The following is a 15,170-nucleotide window of genomic DNA, read 5'->3' as shown; positions in this document are numbered from 1 at the left end:
GCTCCTTGGCAGGTGCCGGGGCTTGGGATGCCTGTGACAGGAAATGGGTCAGGATGGGACTGGGCAGGATGGGGCATCTCCAGGTTTCTCCCAGAACCGGGGCTCCCTCAGGCACTTGCCCTGTTGCCCTGTCCCCCATCTCCCAGGGCTGCTCCCTTAGGAACCAGAACTCCTCACAGTTCCTGAGGAGGGGGCCAGGTGTGCCCACTGACCCAGGGGGCTGGCCCATGCCCAGGTAGCCACCCTCACTCCATGCTAGCCCCACAGCATTGCCTCATGCCTGCTTAGGCCCTGCAGCCCCTCCACACACCCCCACCGGCACCAGCTGAGCAGGATGAGGGCAGCCAGGGATGCTTTCCATTCAGAATGCCAGGGGAAGGGATACAGCCTCCCCCGTGGGGTCTGCAGGCCTGCGCCCGTGGGCCTGGTGTGGGGGAGCAGGGCTGTTCCCGTGGGAGCGGGCTGCCGTGCTAATAAGGCTTTGCTAACGAGCTGGCACTGAGCCCAGAGCTGGGGCCAGCTGAGGGGAGCGAGGGGCCAGGACCGGGGGGGCTCACCCCCACTCCACACTGTGCCATGGGCGAGGGCCGGGGGCTGGCACTGGGGGCACTGGGGGCACCCACTGCCCTGGCACCTGGCACGAGATGCCCCAGTGCCACTTCCCTGGAGCCCTGCCTCCAGAGCAGCCCCCCTCTCTAGGGATACTACTGCCATGGCACTTGCTGGGCTCCTGCTCCCACATATCCCACTCCCCAGGGCTGTGCTCCCACTCATGTCCCATTGTCCTGGGGATCCTGCTCTCACAGGTGTCCTGCTCCCCAGGGATCCCACTCTCTCACGGTCCAGTTTCCCCAGGGTCTAACTCCCACAGGGGCCCTGCACATCCATGTCCGTGTGTCTGTGCTGTCCTGCTGTATGGCCATGCTGTCTGTCCTGCCGTTCACCCATGTGCACTGACCCTGCACATCCATGTCCATATATCCCTGCTGTCCTCACGCACGTCTGTGCACCCGTGTGGCTCATGTCCATCTGTCCATGACACCTCAGGATGCCATGTGTGAGGTGCCAGCCTGCGTGCCAACACCTCACCCGCGCCAGTGATGCCCGACACCTGGGCACATTCACATCTTTATTCTCACCTCTGGCCTCCTGCCACCACCAGCATCACCCCCAGCAATAATTTACAGGTGTCAGGGGTGGCCCTGGGGCAGCCAGGCTGGTGACAGGAACAGCGGGGCCACCCTGCAACTGGTGAGAGTCCAGTGCCCCCCCATGTGATATGTACATTATACAGAGCTACCCAGAGCAACACAACACGTTAAAAAAGATCTACTCTTATGTACAGTATTTATAAAAAGCATCCCAGCCTCCACCACCTCATAAAAAAATACATCTCTTATGTACTTTGCCGCAGGACAGACCCCCCCCAGCCCTGTGCTGCCCACCCTGCCGGGCTGCCCTCCATACTGGGAGGGGAGGTGGGGGGTGGGAGAGCTGCTCTCCGGGTTTTGGCATGTTTGGATAGATGGATCCCAGCGGCATGGATGGATGGATGGATGGATGGATGGGTGAGGGCTGTAGGGGTCTTGAGTGCTGGCCCAGGGTGCGAGGCGAGCAGGAACAGCTTGGGTTGCTGGGGTGCCCATCACCCTGGCATCTGGGCATGCAGACAAGGGTGCCTCCAGAGCCCTGAGCTTGCCCCCAGTGAGTGCTGCCCCCAGCCCGCCCCCAAATCCCCCTCATGCCCCTTGGGTGCACCAGGCTCCCAGCAGCCCAGCCGCAGCATGGGCAGGATGCCAGTGCATGCAAAGCCCATGGCGTGCATGCCACCTCCCTGGAGCAGTGCAGCTGTCCCCCCACCCTGTACATGGCCCAGGGGTCAGCAGGGTCCCATCCGCAGGCACCCGGAGCCAACAGTTCCCCTGGCAGGCTCAGGAGCAGCAGGCTGAGCACCACCAGCCACAGCATGAGGGCCACGTTTGTCCACAGGGACCGGGGTGCCCTTGTCATGCCAGGGCAGTGGGTGGCATCTCTTTGGGGACGGGGGGATGGCAGGGGAGAGGGCGGGTGGCTTGGGCACAGGTGCTGTCACAGGTCCGACCGCCCTGCTGGATTCCAGCCCCCACGGACACTGTTCATCGGGCTCTTGATGCTATCTGGGGGAGGCCAGGGAAGTGCCCAGCCTTGGTCCCCACGGCAGGCAGTGCCCTGCGCCCCTGGCAGTGCCTGCTTCTGGTGGCTCTTGGGGTGCAGAAGAGCTCCACCTGACAGCCAGCTCCAGGTGAGGTAGGGCAGTATTATTCTCCCCATTTTACAGATGGGGAAACTGAGGCGCAGAGCAGGGAAGGTGCCCGCTGGAGTGGCTGGGGGGCACAGGACCTGCCCCGGGCTCACTGCCCCATCCCGGACACAGGTCGAGGAGTCTCCATGCCTGCCATGGCTCATGCCCTCTCACCATCACCACAGGTGATGGGCAGCAACAGCGGAAGTCCCCAGGGAATCCTGGTGGGGCTGCAGCATGGGGGCTGAGCCCAGGGTGGGCTCTCCCTGGGGCACCGGGTGGGTGGGGGCGAGGTTGGCTTGGGCACCGGCAGTGGCTAGTGGCTGCCGCCGCTCTTCCCCCCACCCGTGGCCCAGTCGATGATGATGAAGCTCAAGCTCATGATCATGAAGACCACCCCGAGGAGGGCAAAGCAGGCAGCCTGTGGGGACAAGGAAGGGACTCAGGCATGGCCAGGGCGACAGGGTTCCCCGCCAGGCTCAGAACCCCATGCCTGTCCCCATCCTTGTACCCCTGCCCATGCTTACCAATATTTTGGGGGTGGAGCGCAGTGGCTCCTTGTCCTTGGGCATGATGCGGATGTAGAAGATGGCAGGGAAGATGAAGATGAGGCAGGGAGCGGAGGTGGCACCTGGAGAAGACAAGAACAGAGTGAGCAGGGGCCTCCCACCCTGCAGCTCAGCCCTGCCAGCCCCACTGCCAGGACAGGTCCTGTCCACCCCCACCCCCTCCTTGCCCTCCCCAGTCCTGGCAAAGCCTTCCAGGAACCCAGGGACGCAGTGTGCTGGCACTGTCCCCACACCCCTCCTGCAGCCCTGGCACCGAGCTGAGTGCTGAGGGGGGGGAGCCTGGCTGGGGGGATCAAGGGAAACACGCAGGGAAGAGCAGTGCCGGCACTGCGCTCTGGGAACCGGCCTGCCAGGACAGCGATGGGATCAGCCATCCACGCAACCACCTGCTCCTGGCAGGGTGACCGGGGAAACTGAAGCATGGCAGGGTCAGTCACAGCTGAGCACCAGTCAGGACAGGGGCTGGCATGCTGCTGCAATGCCCCATGATCAAGGAGGGACAGGAGCAGGGTGCTGCCACCCACCAATCAAGCCGAAGATGCCGAGAATGGAGGGGGCAAAGATGACGAGGAGGTTGATGAAGGTCAGCAGGATCACAGCAATGGAGATGTGGCGGATCCAGCTGAAGTCTTTCCCTTGGAACAGCATCTGCTGGATGGCCCGACGCACCTGGGGACAGGGACAGGGTATCACACTCCATCCTCGGAGCCAGGACCCGTACCCTGTCCCTGCAGTGCTGCTGATCCCCATCACCCCTACTCTAGCCCTGTCCCTATGGCCCCGCAGGTCACCATAACCCCTTTCCCTTCCCAAGCTCTCACCCTGATGCCCCACTGGTTCCTGTCACCCCTTCACAGCCTTGTCCCTGTGGCCCTGCCTCTGCCCCATCACCCCTGCCTCTGCCCCAGTCCTGCTCCTAGCACCCAGAATGTCCTGTTCCCCAGTCCCTATCTTCATCACTGCCTCAGTTTCCCTTCTCAAAGCCTGGTGCTGAAGCCACCTGGGGGGTCACTCACCGGGAAGAGGACGATGGGGACGGTGAGGGTGACAGCCGTCAGCACAGCCACACGCACACACAGGATGAGCACATCAAAGGGATCCACCTTGTTGTACGTGTGCAGCAGCTCTGACTCCACACGGTCTGTGAACACCATCAAGGAGCCCCTGGGTGAGCCCCAGCAGCATCACCCCCCTGGCACAGGTGTGCCAGCCCCAGTCCCCTCCCCGAGGGCTCACCGTAAAACGTGAGGTACCCAAAGAGGGCAGCCAAGAAGTACATGAGGTACATGACCATGATGGAGATGTTGGAGATGCACTGCATCTTCTTCTTGGAGGGACTGCAGGACACAGTGGGCTCAGCACAGCCCCATGGCACACACTGACACCAAGCACCCACCCAGTGAGGAGGGGTGATGCCAAAACACTCTGGGGTGTGTGTGGGATGTGCAGAGAGAGGCTGTGTACCCCTTCCTGGGCAGGGTGGCACCAACCAGCCACCCACCCTCTCTGGGTCACAGCACCCACCTCCCAGGGATCACACCACCCACCTCCCAGGGATCACACCACCACCCCTGGATCATGGCACCCACATCCCAGGGGTCATACCATCCCTGCACCCATTCTGAGTCATATCACACACCTCCCAGGGGTGATAGTGCCCACCCAGGGTTATATCAACAATGCCCCAGGGGTGATATTGCCTACCAGCCACCTGCCCACCTACCCCAGATTGTATCACCCACTTCCTGAGACTGATATCACCCATCCCAGGTCCTATCAGCCACCACGCACCCACCCCTGCCCCACCCAGGGTCATATCACCCACCTCCCCGCAATGCCCCGGCACAGGTCCCACACATGGATGGCACTGCCTTTGGGTGGGCACCAGATGAAGCCCACCCCTCCCCATGGGTGCCCCCACCCAGGACTCACTCCTTCAGCTCAGTGTAGATGGGCAGGACCTCGGGGTGGCAGACGAAGGCGAAGGCCATGATGGGGATGGTGTAGGCTGTCTGTGCGAGAGGAGCACGACTGACTGCTGGGGGCCCAGAGGCTGGTGCTGCCAGCACCAGGACCACCCATCTTCACTAGGTGCACGGGGTGGGGGCTCACCCAGAGCCTCAGGTCCTTACCTGTGAATTCAGGGTGAAGAAGCTGGGTGTGCAAGTGTCCTGCTCGGGGGCCTGGAGGACGGTGTAGCCATTCTGGTAGTCACTGGTGCTGACAGTGGTGACGTTGAGGACGCCCGTGATGTTCCCCTCCTGCTCCGGAAGTGGGCAGGGGATTTGGAATTTCTTGTAGATGACCTGGGGTGGGGGGGGACATGGGGCCAGTCAGTTCTTGGCGCCCCCAGCTCCCAGCACACGTTGCCCATATGCCCAGCAGGAGAGTGACCCTGCCAGGACCCCTCCTAGGGACACCCTCTGCTAGTGCTGCCCTGTGGCAATGCTGCTCCCCCAGCCTGTCCCTGTGGGGATGGGCAGCAGGACAGAGTGAGGCAGCAGCACGTGGAGGGGCCACATGTGCAGATGCCCCTCCAGCACCTTCCCCCCTCTCCCTTTCCACAATGTTCGGTTCCTTCAGCCGAAAATAACCCAGCAGCTTGACAGCCCTGCCACAGCATCTCTGCAGCCCCGAGCACCCGCTGTCCCTGCTGCCTCTGCTGTCCCCACAGCAAGCAGCCCAGCCTCACACCCCGGCAGGAGGGATGCTCGGCACCCCAAGGCACTGCCAGTGCCAGCAGGCACTCACCGAGATCAGGAAGAAGACCATACAGCTGAGGGAGAAGCCGCTGGCGTAGCCAAGGTAGCCTAGGGAGGGAGGAGAGTGGCTGCTGGGTGCGGGTGGGACCCTTGCACTGGCTCAGTGTCCCCCCTTTGCCCAGCACATCCAGGCTGGCACCATCGCCCCATGGGAGACCCAGGGTGCCAGGCCCCAGTGCCCTGGGTAGCATCTCCCTGACTTACCCAGCTGCTTCATGAGGGCCAGGGGCAGGATAATGGTGACAGAAACCAGAATCACCAGGTAGTTCCCATTCATGTACCAGTCCCTGGAAGCAGAGGGCCTGCTCACCACCTCAGTCTGCTGGGCCACAGCAGGCAGAGGCAGCCACTGTGGGGGCTGTCTGTCATTCCTAGGGACCCTTAAGCTGGCAAATGCAAGGGCACTGGTGTCCCCTGAGGCTGGAAATCCTGCTCTGCTAACATCCCTGGGGACCCCTGAGACAGCATCCCTGGGGGCCCTTGAGCTAGGGTTCTGCCTACCCCCACAATGGTGCACCCACAAGGGCTAGAGTTGCTAGTGGGGATGTGGGCGTGGGGTGGGGGGACCAATACCCAACCAGACCCCCACCCTGCAGCCCCAGGTTCTGCTCAAGGAGGAAAGCCTGATCCCAAGGGGATGTGAGGAGCAGGGATTGGAAGTTCAGCTCGGTTTAATCTCACCCAGGGGCTTATTCAGCACTGACAGTTATCAAAAATAGTAGTGGCTTAATGATAGTAAATCCCTGCCACGGGCTGCACAGCTGGAGCCAGAGCCCTGGCGCCTGCCCGGGGAAGGCACGCAGGCAGCGTGGGCAGGAGGCACTCACGTAGTCTTCTCCTCCAGGTTCAGGAAGGTCTGGATGACCAGAGGCACTTCAGATTTGACAATGTACAGGTAGCTGGACATGGCTGCAGGGCAGAAGGAGGTCTTGGTGCACTGTTGTTCTCTGGTCCCACCCCGTCCCCAGCCCCGGTGGGTCCCCCAGCTCACCCCCGATGTTCTGCAGCGTGATGGCGATGGCCGCAGCCAGCTTCCCTGGCGTGCCGAACGCTCGGTAACCCAGCTGCTCATAGGCACGGATGCCTGTGGGACAGGGAGCAGTGGTGGTGGGTGAGAGTCAGGGTGGGACCCCCAGCACGGCCCTGCTGAGGACTTGGCACTCACCCACAATGCCTGAGGATTTGAGCAGCAGGTGGATGGAGTAGCTGGAGAGCAGGGCCACTGCTGTGAGGAGGAAGCTGCAGGGGGACAGCACAGTTACCAGTGGGTCACAGCACAGGGCTCAGACATGGCTGTAGGGCAAACCCCATGCAGATGTGCTCTGCCTGTCCTGGCAGGATACCATTGTCCCCTTGCCTCAGCACCAGCTGGGTGTTCATGGGGCAGATTCAGTCCATGTCTTCACACCCAAAAGGAGCCATCACTCACGTCCTTCAAGCTACTTTTGAAAATCTGACTTTGTAGTAAGGAAGACAAACCTTCACCCTCCTCCTCCTCCCCCCAAGTGGGGCACAGCACTCAGGCAGACTTTTGCCAGCAATGGGCATTGTTCAGCCAGCAGGACACTGGTCTCTGCATGACCCCAAGCCAGAGACTTCTTTCTTGCCTGTACCCACCAATCCCCTTGGAGGAGCCCCCCAGGCGTGGACATCCCCCCCATGCCCCCATGGCACTCACAGGAAGAGGATGATGCCGGTGTTGGCCATGGCATAGGCCAGCCCCAGGATGCCGCTGCCCATGATGGCATTGCTCAGATTGAAGACGGACATCCCGAAAGACGTCTTCCCTTCAAACTGTTCACAGGACACAACAGGGAGGGGATGCACCAGTCACACTGTGAGCTTGCCCCATCCCACCCCCAGCACTGTGCCCATGCTGCTACTCACATCAGTGAAGTGTGTCTGCTTCTTCTCAGCACCGTGGGGCAGGAACTCCTCCATCTCTGCCACGCCAGTCTGGTTCTCTTCAAATCTGTCCATGGAGGGAGAGGAGTGAAGCCAAAGCAGAGACAGGGACCAGCAGCACTGGTTGGTATCTCAAGGGCAGGGAGCAGCTCAGAGGACCCACCGAGTCCCTGCACCACCCCTTGCCCTGAGTGCCCTACCTGTCACCCGCCAGTGAGGGGACAGTGGTGGCGGTGAGTGCGGCCGCATGCTTCCCATTGGGCACCAGCTCCACCATCTCAGCCTGGAGGGGCACGTCCGTGGTATCCATGGCTGGGAGACAGCTGGGCTTGCTATGGGCTCTACTCAGGCTCTGCAAGAGGGAGGCAACAGAGGTCCAGCTCTGGGCAGGAGCAGCGGAGGGGCTGGCCTGGAGCCTCACAAGTCCTGCCTCCACCAGGGACACTGGAGCTGGGCTCAGCACCAGCGCTGGTGGCACGGCAGGGACAGGCGTCCGGGGATGGGAGGGTCACCAAGCCAGGCATCACGGTGGTGTGCTTCTCCCTTCTGCCCGCTCAGCACACAATGTCCCACAGAACTCAGCCCCTCAGCTCCACCCCCACCAGAGCCCCAGTGTGGGGGTGCCCTCTCGCCCAGCCAGACATGCCACAACCCACCCCGTCCCCTTGCTCACAGCACAGCACTGCCCAGCCCCAGAGTCCCCATCCACACCGCCTGCCCACCTCCACTCCCCTGCCCGCAGCTCTCAGCTCCATGACTCAGTTTCCCCTCCTGCAGACAGGTGCCAGCAGGCGAGTGGGGGTGTTTGGGAGGGCGGCTGAGGACGGGGTCGGGAGCTCAGGGACCCCCCAGCCGCCGTTATGTAAAGCCCGTGGTGCTGCCCGGCGCGAAGGGCTCACCCACGTCCCGCCGCTGCCGGGGTGCCAAGGCGGGGGGCTCGGGGGCACGTCAGGGCTGGACAAACGGAGCAGGAAAGAGCGCGGGGCCGGGAGACAGCTCCTTGGCAGGGGAAGGCGGCCGGGCTGCCGAGCGCGGGACGCCTTGGCACGCCACACAAAGCCGCCTCTGTGCGAGCCCCGGCCCTCCCCGCCCCGCTGGGAAACGGCACAGGGTGGCTTTCTGGGGCAGGCTGGCAGCCGGGGCAGGGTCCCGCCACCCCCCACTGCCCCGAGGGGCTGGGGTCTTGTCCGGCTGGCCAGGGGGCTCCACACTGGGGCTATATCCAGCCAAGGGCTGCTGCCACCCAGCTGGAGGTTAGGCCTGGCTGGGATGCAGTGTGGTCCCCAGTCCCGGGAGGATGCTGCTGTCCCACCACCCCGCTGCCGGGGGTCGCCATGGGGTGAGCAGGGGACATGCCCATCTTTATGCTCCCAGGGGATTGGTGTCCCCAGAAATCTGAGGAGCCTTCCCACAGCACAGTTGGGTCCAGCAGTCCTGCTGGCACGCAAGGGAAGGATGACACGTCAGGGTGTGGGTGCCAGCAGCTCCGGTCTCCTGAGCTGCTGCCCTGCTTGTCCCTGCCCATCCAGGCCACAAAGACCTGGCAGGGTCATCCCAGGCCACACACTGGCTGCTGGCACTGCCAGGGGGGCCGAGCCCCTGTGGTTGGCCCAGGGTGGTGGGCACATATTTGGGCCACCCTACCTGCAGCACCCAGCCAGGTGGGGAAGCTGAGGCAGGACACAGGCCAGCAGGGACCAAAATGAGAAGGTTCAGCCATGCGGGGGACGAGAGGGAAGCGCAGGGCGGGTTCTGGGTGACGATTTATCCCCTCCACTAGGCCTCCGCTTGGGATGGATCCAGGCATGAACAAGCCTGCCAGCACGTCCAAAAGCCACCGTTAACTCTGCGCCTTCCCACCATGGGCAGGCATCGCTGAACCCACCACTCACCCAGTATGGGACTGAGGGGGGCCACCAGATCTGTGATGTTCCAACACCTCCCTAAGCCCCCCGGTGCCGCTGGGCTGCCTGCGGGCAGGGCTTCACCGCATCCCGCTGGTGGCAGGCAGCATCTGCCCACTCCCCTGCCCGCTCCCCCACGGGCGCCAGGAAGGCTGGGCACTCTCGTCTGCAGCCCCTTTCTTCTCCCAGGTTATAATTACACCTCTCTGGGCAGCTCAGGAAATACCAACTTCTTCCCCCAAGCGTCTCTCGGAATAGCAAGCGGCACGGCCGGACTCATTCAGCATGCTCCGGGCTTCGTGCTGCCACCCAGACGCTTCCTCCCGCCGGGCAGCCTGGCACAGCCCTGGCACAGCCCTGGCACGGGCCCAGCACCACTCACTGCCACTTCCCCAGCTGGCCCTGGCCTTTGCTCCTCGGCCAGGCTCTCCTGGTGGCAGTAGCCAGGGCAAGGGGGGAGATGAAAGAGGAGGGAGCATGAGACAATTCGATTGGGCAGTGTGAGCCCTGCCTGCTGCTGTTTGCCTTGCGATAAGGCAGAACAGCAAATACAGAGTGACGAGCGGCCCTAAAGGGGTGGCTTGGTTCCCCTCCAGGTGGGGTTGGTGGGTTCACCGCCTCACTGTGTGCCCACCTTAGTTGGGAACCCTCTGCTCTGGGGAAAGAGCGTCTCCTCAGGGATCTCCTCCCTCAGGGTGCCACCGCACAGATGGGATGCTGCCATCTTCACTGCCATGTTGGGTAGCCCACATGTTGCCTGGCATCATCCCACTCCTGACCAGCAGCTCCAGCGCCCGCTCGCCCAGCTGATGGTGTGGACCTGGCCACATGCGTGGGCACAGAACCCCCCCACGCTGTGGCACCCAGGGCCACGTTCTGGGGATGCTGGGCAAGCTGCATCGATTTCCCGGCACGTGCCTCTCCACTGCCTGCCGGGCTCTGGGACACAAGGACAGTGCTGCAGCCAGACCTCCCACCTCTCCCAGGCTGCTCCCAGAGCTTGGTGAACCCCCACTAACACTGCGGGGTGGCCAGGCAGCCTGGGCCGGGCCCTGGTGCTGACCCGCAGCCCCGGCAGAAGGAGCACGGAGCCGGATGCGTGGGACGGCACGTCCCGTCCCGCCGGCCACGTCTGCGCTCCCGGGCAGGCTGCGTTTGGTCTCGCACGCTCGTCTCGGCCAGCACAGAGCCTGCCCGCCCTCGCTGCGATGGGGACACGTGTGTGGGGCGGCCCGGCTCCCAAATCCCTGCCCTTCTCTGGCAGACGGGCAGTCCTGGGCTCACCTCGGCCCGTGGCCAGCCTTCCTCGGGGACCAGGGCACCACGGTGAGGGTTTGGGTCCTGGAAGGGACCGCATCCCTCTCTCTGCCTCACACCTCTCTTCCACGCACCTCATTTAAAAGGTGGAAAATCCCAGCGCGAGGCAGGCACCGGCGGGAGCGGGGTGCTGGGCAGGGGAGCTCTGTGGGCAGTGCCAGCAGATTTGTAGGATGGGAGGTCCATTGCATCAGGCAACGTGGCCAGCAGGATGTGTATCACCCTGGGCAAGCCTGGCTCCTGCGCTGTGCCCGTTCCCCGGGCAGGCCCCGGCCCGGCACAGTCCCCAGCAGCGCAGGCGGTGCCGGTGAGAGCGCAGCACACGTGGGGACAGGCGGCCGGTCCTGCCAGCCCTGCCTGTGCCACACAGCACCAGCCTGAATGTCCCCACAGCCCGCAGCACCCACCTGTGAGCACCCACAGCTCCCACCTGTGCCCAGCGCAGGCACGGGGTGCCCCTGGCAGCAGGTGGGTGCTCCCCCAGGCGGGGACCCCCACAGGGCACAGAGTCCCTCCCCATCTCCTCTCCTTGTAGATGAATCCTTGTTAATCCGGCCCAGCTGGAGCCGTGGGACTATTCCGGGTGGTAATCCGGCTTTAGCGCCAAGCCTGCCGCAGCTGCCGGCCTGCCCTGCGTGCTGGCAGCCAGGTATCCCTCCCCATCCCGCTGCTGCCGCTGCTGTGTGCCGGGGCACGGCAGCCCCCCCGGCCCTGCCCGCCCGCCCAGGTGGCCGTTCGGGTTTCAGCAGAGCTGGGCACACAGGTCTCATGTTCCCTGAGGCTGTGCTGATGACCGAGCCCTGCCAGAGAGATGGGCAGGGATGCCAGCCATGTTCCCCCAGTGCCATCAGCCCCAGCCCTGGGGTTCCCCCCAGCACTGTACCCAGGGTGGCCCCAGACCGGGGTCCCTGGTCAGCCTCTGGCACTGCTGTGGGCACAGGGGGGTGTGGGCACAGCTGGGCAACAGCCCAAACCTGGGCGGTCCCTGGGCAACCCCTACCCAGGGAAATTGACCCCAGCAGGGCACACAGCAGAGAAACCCCTCTCTCCTTGCCTTCCACTGAGAACTGCTCTCCACAGCTGCCCTGGGAGTAGGTCTGCCTTTCTCCCGAAGCACACACAGGCAAAGCTTTCCTCCAGCCTGTCTTCCTAAAATTAGCAACCCAAACCTGGTTTTAACCTGTGGTGTTCCACCCCCCACCTCCCAGCTAAGCAAAGGCAGTGCCAGGGTGCCACCTCCTCCAGAGGAAAGGGGCACCCAAAGGGGCAAATGCAGCTATTCAGGGGATGGCCAGGCACCTCACCTTTGGGGCAAAGATTCTGGGTGGGGGGGCCACATGGGCATGGGAACCCCAGTAGCTGTGGGAAAGGACAGCTGGAGGCAAAACCTACCCAGTGCATGGCTGGAGAACCTCTCTGGGTAGCCCTGCTGTATGTAGACCTTCCCCAAACAGATCCGTGGGAGATTCTCCTGAGATAGATCCACCTGAGATCCTCTGGAGATGACAGCCCCACCAGCTGTTTATGCCAGCCAGCCCCGCTCATGTCCCCAGCACAAGGTGGGTAGAGTAGGCACTGCTCCTGGGCTCACCTCACCTCTTTCAGCCCCAAATACCACACCATGGCTCAGCCTCAGGTCAGGCAATTCCCCCAGTGCTCCAGCCAGGGCAGGACTGGCAGTAGCAAGTAGGAACAAGTGGCTCTGAAAGCTGCTGTCCTGGCTAGCAGGGCTCTGGCAGCTGCCTGGGCACTTCTGGCCATCTCTGTTACACCAATGTGGACAGCAGTGTCCATCCAGGGTCTTACCTCTAAGAACACAATGGCACCCCTGTCTTGGGGGACAGCTGTACCTGAGCCTGGGAATGGTGTCTGGGACACATCAGAGAGGGGAAAGGCAATACAGGGAAGGGAGTTGTAAAACCAAACATCACGGTGGGGCCATGGAGAGGGTTTTCCAGTGCCAGAGCCATGGTGCAGCTCAGCCATGGCATCACCTGCCAGGCACACAACCCAGGATGGCTGCAGGTGTCAGCCATCACCATCCTGCCACATCCTCCAACGTCCAAGCACCAGTACAAGGCAAGCTGGGAAAAGCAGTGAGGAAGCTGAGGCCAGGCAAGGGGAGTCATGTCCAGCACAGGGACAGCCCAGGCTGCTGCTGTCACCTGCCAGCTTGAGTCCATGTGGTACAAGGTCAGGTGGCAAGGACAGCTGGCAGCATGGGGATGGGGACAGGGTGGGCACAGCACGAGGCCAATGGCACTCAGTGTGGTTCTTGGGAAGGCCGGGTGAGACATCAGCTTGAGCCCAAAGCATCTCATGCAGTGCTAGGCTGTATGATGAGTTTTGCTATAAACTTCAAACTCTGCCCTCCAGGAACACAGGGCCACACAGGGAAGGTGGTGGCACAGGTAGTGGCACTACAGAGACTGATGGAGAGTGCCTAGAAAAGGACATGTTGGGTTTACTACCACACCTGTGGAGTTTTGTTTTGCCTTGGAAGCAAGATGCTTTCCAGGAGTTCACACTCCTCAAAACACAACTGGCCTTAGTGGGATGACATGGAGGGGCCAACAGCAAAACCTCCAAGGTGCCATTTGCTGCTGGCAGTGCTGGGGACATCAGGAGGGACTGGCCTCAGCCACAGCCTCACGTGCCTCCGGCACCCCCAGCACAGCCTCCTGTGGCAATCAGGAGCCACGATTCGCCCAAGCCCCGTGGCACCACCACTGTGCCTGCCCATGGCATTCTCACCATTGGACCAGCCTGACATTTGCTCCACAGGGTCAGCAGGACCAGGCTGGGGGGGACCCAGCCAGTCCCAGAGCTGCATCAGCAGCTGGGGAGGCACGCGGCGGCTGAGAGCCACGCGGTGAGGAGAGCCGGGGCACGGGGGTCCATTCTGGCCCTGATCCGCCTCTGTTTTCTCAAGGGTTGCACTTCCAAAGGAGCCCGTGGGATTCCGCTCCTTCCCCCATCCCCACGCGCCAAGGAAAATAGGCTCTGCCGGCGCTTGTTTGTTTGCCGTGGCCGTGGCCCCGGCGTGTGATTACAGCTGCAGCACGGCCGGGTGCTGTGGGGCCCTTTGCGCCCCAGCCAGGGTCCCTGCGGTGCCAGCACCCCCGTGCCACCCCCGAGTGGAATGGAGTGTCCCACTGCTCCTGAGCCAAGGCATGCCAGCACGCCGTTCTGGGACACGGGGCAGTGCTGCCAGGCACAGACGCCTTTCTCTGGGGTACCCCCTTGAAGCCACAGGGACCAGACAGGTCTAACACCTCATCTTGGGCCTGGTCCAACACCAGTGGAAAATTCCCCATCTCCTGCACGTCAGCTCAGCGCAGCCATGACCTCCGCAGCCAGTCAGGGTTCTGCTTCCCTGCCATCCCACCTGTTGGGGACTTGCCAGGTCCCCTGTCTCACCCGTGCCACCACACAGCCTGGGGGCCCCTAGTCCAACAACCACCTGCTGTGGTTCAGTTTCCCTTGGGGAAGGTTTCTCTCTAGTGGGACTTCAGAGCTGACACGGCAGAGAGGGCCACCACGCCGGCTGGCACAGGACACGCGTGGCTGACAGGAACGCAGTGTCTGCCCAGCTTTCCACGCTGCTGGCCCGGGCAGCCAGGCTCTATTAATACCCCAGCCCGCGGACTCGCCGCACGCAGGTCCCAGGCAGCCCCGGTGCCCGTGACGGCCGGCGCCACTCTCCCTGCCCGTGCCCCCCGCCCCGGCACCCCGGCACCCTGACACCCGATCCTGCCCACAGCCGCTTCCAGCCTTCAGAAACATATGTCATTCCCACGGGCGATTAAAAATTAAAGCAGAAAACAGGGAAAGTAAAGGGAGTTTGGGGGTTGGTGGCACCGTGAGGATCAGCAGAACGATGCACGCCGAAGCCCCCACACCGCGCTCCGGGCAGGGGCAGTGTCGGGGCGCTGGGCTCTGCCTCCCCCGGCACCCGCGGGATCTGTCACCCACCCGTGGGAAGATGCCAGCCGCTGGCAAGTGGCAGGAGTACAGCAAAGCAAACAGCCCCGGGGCGCTAGCACCTGCCAGAGCTGCCGGGCCCCGGAGCCTTCCCCGTGCTGCCCGGAGCCGGGAGGAGGAGGAGGAGGAAACGGAGGAGGAGAGAGAGACGGGCTGTGTCAGGAAAGCGGGGCCGGCGAGAGATAGGTCGGAAAGGACTGGATGGGGTGCGGAGGAGAATTAGGGGAGCTGAGGGGTCCGAGCTCCCGGCAGCCTCCAACCACGGAGCTTCAGGGAGGAGCGAGCCTGGGAGTGCGAGCGGCAGGGGAGATCGGAGAGACATACCTGCCCCCTCTCCGCGGTGCCTGTGCTGCGGGCTGGGGCAAGCAGCCCCCGGTGGCCGGTGCCGCGGATTAGAGACTATCCTGCGACCGTAATCCGGCGGAGCCCGAGATTAAACCGGACCCGA

At 63.2% G+C, this 15,170-nt stretch overlaps 1 protein-coding gene across 3 annotated transcripts; it reads right to left on the bottom strand.

Moving 5' to 3' along the window:
• Positions 1-2,282: 2,282 nt before the first annotated feature.
• On the bottom strand, positions 2,283-15,170 carry SLC38A3 (solute carrier family 38 member 3). 3 transcript variants are annotated; one of them, XM_066557865.1, is made up of 16 exons: positions 15,047-15,170; positions 7,718-7,869; positions 7,500-7,584; positions 7,291-7,406; positions 6,778-6,851; positions 6,604-6,696; positions 6,440-6,521; positions 5,817-5,899; positions 5,602-5,660; positions 4,983-5,156; positions 4,783-4,862; positions 4,087-4,187; positions 3,867-3,991; positions 3,375-3,519; positions 2,809-2,912; positions 2,283-2,702 (listed from the first exon to the last, which is right to left on the bottom strand). In XM_066557865.1, exons 2-16 carry the CDS (start codon positions 7,825-7,827, stop codon positions 2,598-2,600), a joined length of 1,536 nt encoding a protein of 511 aa, XP_066413962.1. In that variant the 5' UTR covers positions 7,828-7,869; positions 15,047-15,170; the 3' UTR covers positions 2,283-2,597. The 3 variants fall into 3 exon arrangements, with proteins under 3 accessions (XP_066413962.1, XP_066413963.1, XP_066413961.1); XM_066557866.1 differs by lacking the exon at positions 15,047-15,170 and adding an exon at positions 8,417-8,460; XM_066557864.1 differs by lacking the exon at positions 15,047-15,170 and adding an exon at positions 8,240-8,316.

Source organism: Molothrus aeneus, chromosome 12, assembly GCF_037042795.1.
Source record: "Molothrus aeneus isolate 106 chromosome 12, BPBGC_Maene_1.0, whole genome shotgun sequence".
In the NCBI taxonomy this organism is placed as follows: Eukaryota; Metazoa; Chordata; class Aves; order Passeriformes; family Icteridae; genus Molothrus; species Molothrus aeneus.
Note: the sequence above shows the minus strand (reverse complement) of the source record. Positions and strands in the feature narration are given on the sequence as shown.

What these genes read in the sequence shown, in the direction of transcription:
- SLC38A3 (XM_066557864.1), bottom strand. Translation starts at nt 8,272, where the DNA reads ATGGAGCTGAGAGCTGCGGGCAGGGGAGTGGAG. An exon ending in AGCAGACACACTTCACTGAT is followed by an intron (nt 7,407 to 7,499) that starts GTGAGTAGCAGC and finishes TCCTGTGAACAG; the next exon opens with TTTGAAGGGAAGACGTCTTT. An exon ending in CACGCTGCAGAACATCGGGG is followed by an intron (nt 6,522 to 6,603) that starts GTGAGCTGGGGG and finishes TCTGCCCTGCAG; the next exon opens with CCATGTCCAGCTACCTGTAC.